General features: G+C 36.9%; 2 protein-coding genes across 4 annotated transcripts in view; both read right to left on the reverse strand.

The window, feature by feature from the left end:
- The window catches only part of LOC139933760 (plexin-B-like), a 34,487-nt gene extending 33,371 nt beyond the window's left edge, over positions 1–1,116 (reverse strand). Inside the window, exon 1 of the mRNA XM_071927958.1 lies at positions 1,036–1,116. The gene's annotated coding sequence lies outside the window, so the exon portion shown is untranslated. The remainder of the gene's footprint in view (positions 1–1,035) is intronic.
- A 1,968-nt stretch (positions 1,117–3,084) lies between these two features.
- Positions 3,085–13,677, reverse strand: part of LOC139933761 (plexin-B-like) — a 36,386-nt gene continuing 25,793 nt past the window's right edge. For all 3 annotated transcript variants that reach the window (XM_071927959.1, XM_071927960.1, XM_071927961.1), the window contains 13 exons: positions 12,762–12,836; positions 11,959–12,025; positions 11,177–11,323; positions 10,750–10,906; positions 10,458–10,558; positions 8,774–8,882; positions 7,849–7,952; positions 7,004–7,162; positions 6,139–6,302; positions 5,832–5,979; positions 5,560–5,700; positions 5,307–5,381; positions 3,085–4,402 (listed from right to left, as the gene is read on the reverse strand). In XM_071927959.1, the coding sequence (XP_071784060.1) occupies positions 4,298–4,402; positions 5,307–5,381; positions 5,560–5,700; positions 5,832–5,979; positions 6,139–6,302; positions 7,004–7,162; positions 7,849–7,952; positions 8,774–8,882; positions 10,458–10,558; positions 10,750–10,906; positions 11,177–11,323; positions 11,959–12,025; positions 12,762–12,836 (1,552 nt within the window). In that variant the 3' untranslated portion in view covers positions 3,085–4,297. The remainder of the gene's footprint in view (positions 4,403–5,306; positions 5,382–5,559; positions 5,701–5,831; positions 5,980–6,138; positions 6,303–7,003; positions 7,163–7,848; positions 7,953–8,773; positions 8,883–10,457; positions 10,559–10,749; positions 10,907–11,176; positions 11,324–11,958; positions 12,026–12,761; positions 12,837–13,677) is intronic.

The raw sequence follows: 13,677 nt of genomic DNA on the forward strand, positions 1-13,677 counted from the left end.
ACGTAATATTTTTTACGCTTATTGGAATTTATTACAGTATGCAGTTAATAAAAATAAAAAATTGTTGGTCATTTTCACTTAAATATTTTAATTTTTTCCTCAAAATTGGCACACCATAGAATACCAAATAGTAACCACCTCACGTGATCCATCTAGTGACTAAAGCAGAATGAAAATCAATCTTGCAGATAGTAATTTTGTTTTGACCGTTCGAGGTTGGATGTTTCTTTGACTCATTTGAATGTTAGCATAATAATGCACTAGTGATATTAGTACCAAAAATAAATAATTTTATAAATATTTAAGCATAACCAACGTCAGGAAATTTATTCTCATTATGATTAAGCCTGATAAAAATACAGACCGTGAGTAAACTGCATAGGCCATAGCTTCTGCATCCGGTGCAGCTTGCACAATCTCGCGGTAAACGGTAATCAAAGTTGGGGGTTCGAAAACATGTGATTATGAGGGTCGATATCGTACGACGCTACGATATTAAAGCAAGATTTTTTCTGTGCTCAAGCAATATTTTGTGCTTTACATGTTTTATGAAATTGGGCCCTGCGACAGTTTGTGATAGGTGGCACTTTGGCATGAATCAATTAAACAACTTGACAAAATGGGGGATTTACTCATGAATCATGTCATTAATATGTTGTGCTTCCATTTCCAAACACCATGAACACGTAACAAGGGCAAGGCCAAAAAAATGGGACAGTCCAACATTGGCCAAGCCCAAGGCCAAGAGGAGGGTAATTTTGAGCTAAAACTAGGAAGTAACAACAGCGAATCTTAAGACAAAAATTGTCTCGAAATATGTCACTGACATTCTTCTAATGTAATATTCATATTTGAAACAAGATAGGCCTACAAAAAAATAGGACAAACGACAGTCAGTGGTCAGTTGAGTTCGGGTTAGGGTTAGGGTTTTTAGGATGCATGAAAAGTGCATAAACGTGAAATTGTACAAAAGTATAATTGTATAACAAACATACATAACAAATGGAAACGTAACACCAACAATTTTCAACTCACTTCCGTGTCGCCACCATTCCTTGGAGTAGTCTGCTAGCTCTTTGAGCGACGACCGTCACTTGTTTTGTACTCAAAATAAAGTGCTCGTCTTCGACGCATGCGCACAGTGCGTTCAGGGACGTACCTTGAACAAAAGTTTACTTTTTAATCAAAATATACGGTGGCCCAAGCTTGACACTGACAAATACTGTGTAATGCAATTTGTAGAATTTTGTTCAGTCAGTGGTTTTTAATAGTAAAAAAATTGAAAAAAGTGGAACCATGACGAATGTTTTTCAAATGTGTTCAATGTAAATATTTGTTTATTATAATTTAAAGATGATGTTTAGATTATAATTAACAAGATTAAAGGACCTTTCTCGCAAGAATCCGAAAGCTATTTACAGAGAGGATAAGTTTCAGCATACAAGAACAATCAAAATAACAAGAATTTTTAGGCCCACGTTTTATCGTTAAAAACATCATGCAAAAATTATTAGTTACAGTGGTTGAATATTGTTACGAAGTCGCAAAACCAACGGAACAACTTGACCAAAATTAAAGGGAAGCACTGCACTTGAATAAATGTGAATGGGGTCAAGGTCTAGAACAACAAAATATCAGACTTTAAAATGAAATTAATAACTTAGCGCTCCAAAAATATTTGAGCATAAGGGGATGTAAAATTGGGAAATGTAATACAATGAAAATAATTAAATACAATGAATAGAATTTAAATACAGAGAAATTTGGGGGTTGGTGGTAACGGAATGCGTGAAGTAGAGGAGAAATTACCTCCGTTGAAACTTGAAGTTGGGGCTTGAAGTCCCGTCTCTGCCATGGTCTAGTGGTGGGCGTATCCCCGAGGTGTTCTACTGGGTTGTCATCACTGCAGACGGCGGTCGGTGGCGGACAGCAAACTCTAGCCAGGGGGACAGAATCCCCTAGCTGCAGCCCGGCAGTTGAAGTTCAAACCCCGGCAAGGACCCAGCACAGCCAGCAGAAGACGGTAGAAGTCATCCTGACCACGCCTCGTGGCTGCTAGCCCGGCAGTTGATGTTCAAACCCCGGCAAGGACCAAGCACAGCCAGCAGAAGGGCAGTAGAAGGCTCCGGGCCACGCCACGTGTCTGCTAGCCCGGCAGTTGAAGTTCTCACCCGTCTGTTTCTGGAAACCGAAACTTGGAATCTGCCGGCTCGCGAGCATTGTCTACCCTTTTAAACACCGATCTCGTGTGGAATTCCAAGAGTTATGCGGTTGGGGACAATGGGTCATCAAGACGACGATCACGGACACCGTTTAACATGATGGGTCTTACGTAAGGTTGCACAAACGACTGTAAACCCGAATTCTTCAAGTTAATACAATAAACTCAAATTCTCAACAAATGAATGAAAGTGGATTCAAAATGATGGGCCCAACTGTTTCCAGCATTGTGAACTAACTTATTTGGTTTGCGGTTAACACCGTGTTTGTATCTACTTGCCAGGTAGAGTTTGTTCTAAGAGAACTGTCTTGCATTATTCTACTACCGCGGAGTAGATGTTCAGGGGTTCGGGAGACTTCTCAGTTCTGAAAAGAACTATCCTGCTTTTTTTTAACTACTTCCCGGGCGGATGGTATAGAAAATAGGCTGGGACTACTACTTTAGCTTATAGTATCGTGATTAACTGTACTACCGCGGAGTCGGTTCGTTGGTCTCGACGTTTCGACTAGCTTGCTCTAGTCATCGTCAGGAGACTGAACTAACTCATTGGCAATATTCATGAAAAACCTTCCGGAATTTTATTATTATTCAATGGTTGAATACAAAAACTATTCAAATTGCTGCCAGCAGCAGAATTACATGAACAGTTAAAAAAGGAAAAGTCTTAATAAGTAAAACATTACAATTAAGACTTTAAATCTATTAGAACAAAACAAAACTTGTTTGTTAAAAAACTACTTTAAATAGTTTGAAGAATTCAGCAATATTTGATTGTCAGACACAAAGGAATGTTTTCTGAAATTTAATGCTATAAGTTAGAATGTATGACTCGGTTTCAAACGAAAATATAAAAGCTCTGATAATCTTTTTGATTTTATTTAAATACACCTAATACTTGTTTTATTACTTCTACAAAAATATAATTCTATAAAAATGCTATTAAATCTCTTGTGTAAATATATATATTTTTTTGTCGGTTAAAGAAATAGGCATACAATCTTATGCATGAAACCATACACCATTTATAAAATATCCATATTTACATAAATAAAGCATCAACCACCAATGAGCATTGTTGGTTTATATACCTGCTTGATAAAACATAAAAGATTTGTATGTAGTAGTTGTCTTGACGATTATTTAAACTTGGCAAATCAAAAAAAGAACTATATCAGGATCAACTATTTTTAAAAAATTATAAAAAGCAGCATTTAATAATAAAAAACTGTCACTATACTTCATCATTCCTACCCGTCATTCTTAAAAACTGATTATTAAAAACAACACAGGATAGTTTTATTTTATCTGTCCATGTATTATAAATTATCTTTTATTATATCCTCCTCCACACTTTGAACAGTGACAAAACTAAGGTAAAATATTAGAGGGCAAAAAGGGGGGGGGGCACCGTTTTTCTGGGGTTAGGGCCATTCTAGCCAACTTAACTTTAGTTTCTTTTTAGGGCTCTAGTTTTGCCATTTAATATTTCTTTTACAAAAAATAATCTATAATGAATGTAAACAAATAATACATTGTCTGAGTGTAAATATAAAAAATGTGCTAAAAACATTAAAATCATCACACTCTGGTGTATTTGTTATTCCTATTTTAGTTATGGGAAACCAGGGGGGGGGGAGGTTGTATTCTGTGTGGAATAATATTTTTATTTTTAATATTGGAGTTTTCACTTTCACATAAAACTTTTACAATTTTGCATTTTACTCTGGTAGTTGTTGATCTAAAAAGTCCAGATTTCAACACCAGCTCTTTCTATTGAGCAATCTCGGTGGCCTAGTTGGCAAGACATCTACTCTAGAAGGGCAAAGGTTATGGGTTCACATCCCAAGGAAAGTACTGAGCATACAAAACATCACACACAGTGGATGGGTAAAACAAATGTTTATTTTATTGCTGATGGACATTTATTATCTACTAAAAATAAAATATGTGATAGTACGAATAGACCTATCAAAATAATTCATGTTTGTTCAAGCCAGTTTTTCACATTGTGTGATTGCTTCTGCTAATTACATAACAGAAATGAGTACTGGAAGGGGGTGGAGTCGCTTTGCCATTTTACAAAGCCTCATCCCCACTGGAGAGAGTGACTTGCACCTCCTCAAGAAGGTATCCAAGGTGGGCTTCTTCATATTCTTGTTCAGACTCAAGAACATCCAGAATCTGAAAAAGAAATGAGAAGACAAAGTCCACCATCTTGGTCTTCCTTTAATTCAAGGCTCATTTCTTAGGTATCAGAATAACTGAAAGAGACCTGCACTAAAAAAGATTTATTTAAAAGTTATGCGCTACAAACACAAGAAGAGGAAATAATTGGAAGACACAGTCGAGGGAGAAAGCACAAGATGAATTTAACAAAGGCAGGAAGTGAAATAGAAGCCAGGTCCCCTAATCCAGCTTATTTAATGATCATCATTATATACCATAGCATGAGAAACTAAACAAATAAAAGAAATTATCAATAAAAGTCAAGGTAACTACAAGCACATGAAGCAGAAATAATTGGAAGACAAATTTAAGGGAGAAAGCAAGATGAATTTAACCAATCAGAGGCAGAAAATAGCTAGGGCCCCTCCTGCTCAATTTTATTTATCATCAATCAATCAATCAATCAGAGGGAATTTATATAGCGCCAAAATTAATCAAAGTTGTTCAAAGGCGCTCAAGACAGTTGGATGAAGTTAATTTTGATACACTTGTTGGAATAGAAAACATTTGAGGAGTTTCTTGAAAATATGAATAGTGTTACCATCCTTGATGTGGTTAGGGAGAGTGTTCCATTCTTTTGGTCCAATTCTACACAAAGCTGTTTAAAGGCGCATGACAATGTACAATTAAAATATTCAACCATTATCAAAAGCCTAACTACACATTATGACAAAGAGAAAGGATCATCAATCTATATAAATCACAGCATTAAAGACTTCACAAAGGTGACAAAAGCAATTTCTTTTCACGCTTTCTCCGTCTTTTATTCATGGTTGATAATATAATTTGTTTTCAGGGTCAAAATAGTACAATAATTCAGATGGGATTTCACAAATTGAAGAAGAGTTGACAAACTTACCGTTGGAGTGTGTTTGCTGACAATATACCACAGCCGTTCAAGGGTGTCCAACTTGCTAAACAGACCAGTGAAATTCTGAAAAGACAAAAGGACTAGTTATGACATTTTCCTTTTTTTTTAAAACAGAAACTTTACTCCACTTGGTTTCATATAAATAAACTGTTCTCTTTCTAATTTACTTGTTTTTGTAAATTGAAAGGAGTGACGGGGTGGAAGTCAACACAGTATGCTGAGGTTTAATTGACAGTTTTACCTCGCTGGCTTTGTACAGCTCCTTATTCAGCTCCTGTGTGGTCACCTGCGGCAAATCCCGAACTCCATTATAGAAGTCTTCTACAACATGCTGGTACTTCTGCTTCTCTCTGCCGTACAATAACTTATTCACAGAGGACTCCTGTCAACAAAAACATCAGATTCAATCAAAGCATCGAGTCCTAAAAAAATTCCCTAGTATTTTTGTTAATTTAAAAAAAAAAATCTGAGATGTTTCTCTTAAAAACAAAATTATTATGTTATTTCAGTTACCTGTCCCAGTTTATGTGTCTTAGTATCGTGTACATCATGGAATAACTGACCAATCACATCCATGCTTGCACCAACGGAGCGACCAGTTCGGATATCAAAGATGTAGTCTGGATGCTTGATGGCGTTGGACCAGAAACGCAGTGGCAGACTAAAAGCAATGGACACACAATCTTAGTTGGTTTGATTATTTGAAGTGAAAGAGAGCTTGAAGAAAGGAAACATTATGCTTACTCATCACAGTCAAATACTTCATGACTGATAATCATGAAAAAAAGAAAATAAAAAGCAAACAAATCCAGCAACTTACATATTACTCTTCCAGATGTGTGTGATTTCCGGGTCACTTTCTTCCAGTTCATGTCGAATGGCCTGACTGTCAAAAAAGTCAAAGAGGTACTTGATGGCCTTGGGGGCGCTCTCCACTGATAGAATGGTGTTGAACATGTCATCAACATACTTTTGAATGACTCCCTGCGGAAAAACAAAGAAACTATCAGTTAGACAAATGAATCGCATGAAAGGAAGCAAAAAGCCACAAGCAATCCTCACATGAATCAAAATCCTGATAAAAACAGGTTTCACCAAATACTAAAATAGTTGAATTTGAGGTTTTTTAACAATCAACTATAAGTATGTATTGCTGCAAACTGGTTTAAATTTTGCCTGTTGTTTTTAAAACAGTGTTTTGCAGAATGTATAGCGTACTGGCCAGGATCCCCTTATTCTAGACAACCTCCAAGATACTACACATCATAACAAAAAACAAACTGCAGGTTTGTGGACTATTTCTTTCTCCCTGATGTCACTGCTTTACTTCTTGTAAAAATATCTCAAGGCTCAAGGAGATTTTCAGAAAATCTTAACATCAGGAAAGATCCTTAGAAACCACACGCCTGATGTCAAGAATGTTTGCTTATCTCTATCAGTGGTGAAGATAAACTGGTGTCTAGGATAGAGGCGTAAGCTCAGCCGTGTTCTTTTCCAAAGAAGTTGAACGTAAATTTGACGTGAATTTGGGGTCACAACTCTATTTTTGATGCAAATATTCCACAGAGTCAAGCACAGTTCAACTTCTGCAAATTATTAGCATTTGCAGGAAGTATGAACCGGGCTTAACTAGTGTAGTGAGCCTTTGATGAAAACTACCCAAGTTGGCAGACTATTTTGCTAACCTTTGTTGACATGAGTCTTGGGAATGAGATCTCTTTGATCTTCCTGCGAGTGATCTTATTTCTGAAGGTGACTGATCTCAACCCGCTGCAGCAATCTCTGGATCTTTTCTTCTTGCCTTCCTCATCCTCATCATCATAGCCGTTGTCTTCATCTTGAACCTTGGAGAAAATAGTACAAAGAACAATTCAAGATGCTATGTTCAATGTTTTCCAATTAATCAACAAAATTATATTTGAATTTCAAACACCTATCTGTATAGATCTGAAAAGTTTTTTTTAAAGGAAATGCATGACAAAATCTGTCGATGATAAGTGGTATTTAGTTACAAAATGTTTGATTAAATGTTTCACATTTATCAAACAAGTACAAACAATTTTGCATGATACAGGTTTTCATTGTTGTGGCATATGCAAAAGTTGTTGTATGTTTTTTGTTTTGTGAAACAGCATTATCTGTAAATTCTTTAAAGTAATTTCTTATGGAAATAGGGCAATCAAACTAAACTGCGGCCAATACCAGAGCTGCAAACTTTCCCTGATTCTCAAAAGATTTCCCTGAAAATAACACAATCTTTCGATGTTCTGATGAACACATTTGACAATCTCCCTGATTCAGAAACATTTCCCTTACTGTGTTGAGTGTAATTTTGGTTATCTCCTCGACTCTTGGAAAAAAAACGCCTTGATTGCAAGTACGCAAATGTTGGCAGCTCTACCGGTGCTTATGCTAGTGCCAGAATGACACTAACTAAAAGTTAACTGTGCTCCCCTACCATGACATTTATTATTCCTGCAACTCTAAAGAAATATGTTTCTAATAATGCTTTAGTTGCCCAATAACTCACCAGATGCCAGTCTTTGATTCCTTTTATTGGCTCAACTTCTACAATGGTATCCCGACGATAGCTGTATCGTTTACGGCTAGCCATATCATCAACTCCAACATTAGCTGACAGGGAGAAAAAGTATGCAGAAATCAAGTTATACAATATTCAGTACAAAAAACACACTTTATTTCGCAACATTATTTTTTCCTAAACATATATCCCAAAATAATTAAACAATCAAATTATTTCAGGGTAACTCTAGGGGTTTATCAGAAGCTCTTAATGCAAAAAGTAACTAAGCTGATTGGTAAGCATTGAAAAACCTAAGTCAATTTCCTCAACAAACAATTAAACATCATAGGAAAGGAGAAGCATGCTATGCAAATGGTTCTGGCAAAAAAATCAATAAAGATGGAAAATTATTTACGGGAGTGAAACTTCTTCTTAAAGAGGGGCTCCAAGATCAATTTTGTTTTGTGATGCACTCTTGTTCCAATGAAATAGAGTCCTCATGGGAATGCACAAGAAAATAACAAGTTTCTACATCACCTTTAAATACTTTACAATGCATGAATCATTTCTCAGATTCAAATGTCAGGGCTGTATGCTTCGTTTTTAAAAGGGCGAGTGCACCAAGGCATTTTCTCTTTGGCAAAGGGCACCTTATGAGGAAATTGTAAAGTTCTACTGGAGCATTTCAAGGGCACCAAGGCAAGGGGAAACGGAGGCAATCGCCTCTGTTGCCTCCGTGAAATGTTTTTATTGATTTAGAATCAACTGGGTCATTTGAGACTAAACAGTTTCACCAGTTACTACACACTCTATCCTTACAGAAAGTAAGCTTTTGGATAGAAGATTTGTTACATGTCATAACCAAAGTATAGCCCTACCTTCAATAAAAAGAGAGTAACAGAAACCCATGATGGTACAACAACTAACTTACCGTATGCGCTGTCCTCATTTCCCTGTGAGAACTGAAGAACAGGTTTGGAAAGAGTTGCATTGGCAATGTCTTGCTTCTCTACAATCTTCATTTGATCATTATCCCCAACCTGTAGGTTACCAAGGATAATAATGAAACCTCCAACAACTGTTACAACATTTAACTAGAGATTGAGAGTTTGTGGACAAACTCAAGGTGTTCGGTTACCGGGAGTAGAAGCCTGGATTAAAAAACAAATAGTTACACCTTGCTTTGTTCTCAAGATTTGTAATAAATGATTCAAATTGCAAAAACTGTCAAAACAACCTGATTACTTTAGTAAAAGATGTTTGGTGATGTCATCGGTAATATTTGTTTTAAACCAGACCTTTGCCAGACTTGTATGCTGTGATGGTAAAGCATCAAAGGATGTATGTTTCTTTACTCCTCCATGATTTCAACCTAAAAGGCATTAAACAACGCCCTTTCAAATCATTTCACAGTCACTTCCGGTTTAAACAGGTCAAAAGGTCAACGAAAGTTCACCAACATATCCATTTCTGTAAAGTACGTAAAGCCCTTTCATATGATGTATAGATTGTCAAAATAGCTTATGTAGTTTTGGAAATATGAACTTAGGAAATATTGACGACTGTAGAAAAGATTGTAATGGGCATGTATGTTTTAACCGCCTTGAAGGAAGACTATTCTGCATGAAGCTTTTTCGCGCTCTATGGATGATCAACGGAGCGTGACTCTGTTGCACCACTAATACACTACACGTTGTGTGTATGCCTACGTGCAATGTTTATGCACATACCAATGGGGATTTACGTTCTGTTCTTTAGATGTGAATTTTGAAATTTCCAACCTCTTTTTTGAGCCAGAAGACAACATCAAAATGGGGTCATGTCTGTGGGGCCTTTACGGAGTTTGCAATAACGATTCCGATGATGTTTCGATTGTAAGAATCCCTCATGTAGATCAAAAGTTATGATTTTTTGAATTAATAAACTTTGAATATTCATAACTCAAGAATTGATGACGTCATCATGACGTAACTCACACGATTTCTTCTCCTAATAAATATTTAACTATGTGTGAAGTTTCAAGTTCATACGATGTTTGGAAAGATGTTTTTGTAGGGGGACAAGGGACGTACAGAAGAAGAAGAAGAAGAAGAAGAAGTATCAATAAAATAAAAAAAACGAACAAAAATAAGAGGTGTTCCAGGCTGTTTGCCCGAACACCTAAAAAAAAATACCAGCAGGGAAAAGAGCCACAGCTGACAAAAAAGTCTGAAACTGGGATCCAGATCTTTAGTCGGAGGTACATTGAAATGATGGCAATTCTACTTTTTTATCACCCCTGGTGTTATAGACCCAACAGAGCTTCTGAGAACAGTATTCTCAGTGCTCAAGAAGTAAACCAAAGACCCCAACTTATTTAGTCTGGAGAAAAATACAGCAATCTTTTTTATAAACAGGTATACTTATTAAACAAGTCTGAATTCAGATAAAAGTCTGAAATATCTGATCCCTGACCCAGCTAACCCATGCAAGCAAACAAACAAACAAACAAACAAACAAACAATTACTCAAAAAGAAGTGAAAAAGAATTTGTTGTGAGGGTGGTGGTGTGTGGGTGGGGGGGGGGGGCTCTTCGTCTAACCCTAGAAGTTCTTTATCAGGAAGATGACACTTACGTGGAATTCCTTTAGCATATTGATTCTTCGCCATCTGTCAGTTGGTGGTCTGAGATCCATGTCAGTCAACACGAGACGACCACTGGTGCCATGATGCCATTCTGATGATGAAGACAGACAAACTTTGTTTCACATACTGGTACAACTCAAGAATATTAGATCAAGTTTCTTGATCAACTTTTACAAGGTGCTCTAAATTTGATTTGGAATTAAATTGATGGGTAGGCCACAAGGGGAAAGGGCAAGAGTTAAAACCAGCAGTTACTTTATTTAAAAGAGGTTTCTGACATACCAAGGTCGACTTGGCTGGCGCAGGGTCTGGTAGAGTAAGGTGTGCTGCAATAAATGGCATCTAAGATCTTCTCCTTGACCTGTGAGATAGTGTCTACGTCTAGCACCTTGACTTCCTTGATGACATTTCCTTCTTCATCAATGGGCACGATGAGATTCTAAGGAGGTACCAGATCAACAATTTCAAGAAACTATTTACCTAGTAATGTTTTTCGTCATAAAAAGTACAGTTCGAGTTTTGTGTAATTTGTTTATGACTCAAATAAAAAGCATGAACACAAATCTGAGTAAATACTCCAGAAACTAAATTTAAATTTGACCATAACGAAAAAGTGAAGGTAGAATAACAAGCATTGGCAACCAGCTGATTATGTTTTCTAATCTTAATATTCCAGAAACTAGATTTAAATTTGACCCTAAAAACTCACAAGGGTATTGAACTCGATATCCTCCTCCAACATCTTCTCAAAGTTGAGAGAATATCTTGACCTTCCAGTGAAGACATCAACTGGACCACTCTCAGTCCGATGTTTGATGGCACGGAACAAGACAAACAGAGGATAGGCAGTGTGACTCTGAAGGAGAGAAGACAACATCAATCACCGTACTCAAATGTTTCTTTTTACTGGTTAAAGGCAGTGGTAACTATTGGTAGTTACTAAACATAATTATTTTAGCATAAAACCTTACTTGGTAACGAGTAATGGGGAGAGGTTGATAGTATAAAACATTGTAAGTAACAGCTCCATCTGAAGTGACGTAGTTTTCAAGAGAGAAGTTATTTTCCACAAATTTGATTTTGAGACCTCAAGTTTAGAATTTGAGGTCTCAAAATCAAGCATCTGAAAGCACACAACTTTGTGTGACAAGGGTGTTTTTTCTTTCATAGTTATCTCGCAACTTCGATGACCAGTTGAGCTCAAATTTTCACAGGTTTGTTATTTTGTGCACATGTTGAGATACATCTAGTGAGAATACTGGTCTTTGAAAATTACCAATAGTGTCCAGTGTCTTTAATTGTGTACAGGAACATAAATCCACTGCAAATAAAATTTATTCTACCAAATATCTTTACTACTTTTTACTATGCAGTCAAAAGTTAAGCACGCTATCAGTGTTGGTACCTTCACAAATGAATTCCTTCACATACAACAACCGAACAACTGTACACGCTGTGCATACACTGCTTTGAAATTATGTACATGTATACCTGAAGTTGGTCATACAGACACAGAGCAACCCAGTTTGATAGAAGCTTCTCTAAAATACTCTCATTTCTGTCAGAAAACAAAAATTAAATAAATTATATAAAAAAATAACTTTTTACGAAAAAAGGTAGTAAGGCAAACCTTGATTTTACATTTCAACAAATTATTGTCAGTATTTATATTTTTTTTAGGTAGATCTTTTTGGTTGTTGATCTTTGAAATTTTCCTAGCCAACTTAAACAAAAAATAAGAGTTCTTCTTCAGACTCTTAAAAATATGTTATAATATGCAATTTATAACAGAGTCCGACATAAGTGTGCAAGTATGTTTTTTAAAAGTATTACTTGAAACTTTGCTTAGTGGGAAAACAATATAGGTCTTGTGGTAACAGCATGTACAGAGTAGGATTTGAACCTTTGCAAGTTGCTGTAATTCTACAAAATAATTGTGGTGTATCAACTCTTATCTCAACCAGGGGCCAATTTCATAGAGCTGAATTTTGCTTAAGCACAAAAATAGCTTGCTTATTTTACACATGTTCCTGGCCAAAATGTCATGCAATATACAAATGTACATTGCTTAAGTGACTGGTATTTAGCTGTTGTTTACAAAAGCATACCAATTGAGTGGAGTCTTGGCCGGTAATCTGATTTTACTAAGCAAGAATTTTTTTGCTTAAGCAAAATTTTGTGCTTAAGCAGCTCTATGAAATTGGGCCCAGTATGCACTGATTGTCACATCTGATTGTCCATCCACAAGCAAAGAAGTAATTAAAACTGTTGTAAGTAATATGGATAAGAATTACCTGAGGAAAAGTTGTCTAGTTCGGCTGTTGTCAGCGGCTGTGTGGATGAGCTCCGTCATCAGAGTAATTATGATGCTGAATAAGAAAATGACAAATTATTTCAAAAAAGAGGTAAGAGCACCGGACTCTGGTGTTTCTGATCAGCAGACTGAGGGTTCGAATCCCCAGTCGTGGTAGGGGTAAGAGCACCGGACTCTGGTGTTTCTGATCAGCAGACTGAGGGTTCGAATCCCCAGTCGTGGTAGGGGTAAGAGCACCGGACTCTGGTGTTTCTGATCAGCAGACTGAGGGTTCGAGTCCCCAGTCGTGGTAGGGGTAAGAACACCGGACTCTGGTGTTTCTGATCAGCAGACTGAGGGTTCAAGTCCCCAGTCGTGGTAGGGGTAAGAACACCAGACTTTGGTGTTTCTGATCAGCAGACTGAGGGTTCGAGTCCCCGTCGTGGTAGGGGTAAGAACACCGGACTCTGGTGTTTCTGATCAGCAGACTGAGGGTTCGAGTCCCCAGCCGTGGTAGGGGTAAGAGCACCGGACTCTGGTGTTTCTGATCAGCAGACTGAGGGTTCGAGTCCCAGTCGTGGTACATGTAGGGGTAAGAACACCAGACTCAAACTCTGGTGCTTCTGATACTGTATTCAAGATACAAGACTCAAGATACTGTAGTATTACTGTACCATAATTGCTTTGTCCTCTAAATTGGACATTAAATCTTAATTCCTGTATACTAGGATTGTTAGTGTGCTCAAAACAACCAGGACACTTAGCAAGCAACATTTGGTCTAGAATGCAGGGAAGGTGGTTCCAGTTGATTTCCATGAAATCTTAAAACCATTCATTGATACGTTCGTTATTGGAAGCGATGAACAAGTTTTTAGTAAGAAGACAGTTGTTAATTTGGAAGATGGTTTTCTTTTTGG

Source organism: Asterias amurensis, chromosome 2 (assembly GCF_032118995.1).
Source record: "Asterias amurensis chromosome 2, ASM3211899v1".
In the NCBI taxonomy this organism is placed as follows: domain Eukaryota; kingdom Metazoa; phylum Echinodermata; class Asteroidea; order Forcipulatida; family Asteriidae; genus Asterias; species Asterias amurensis.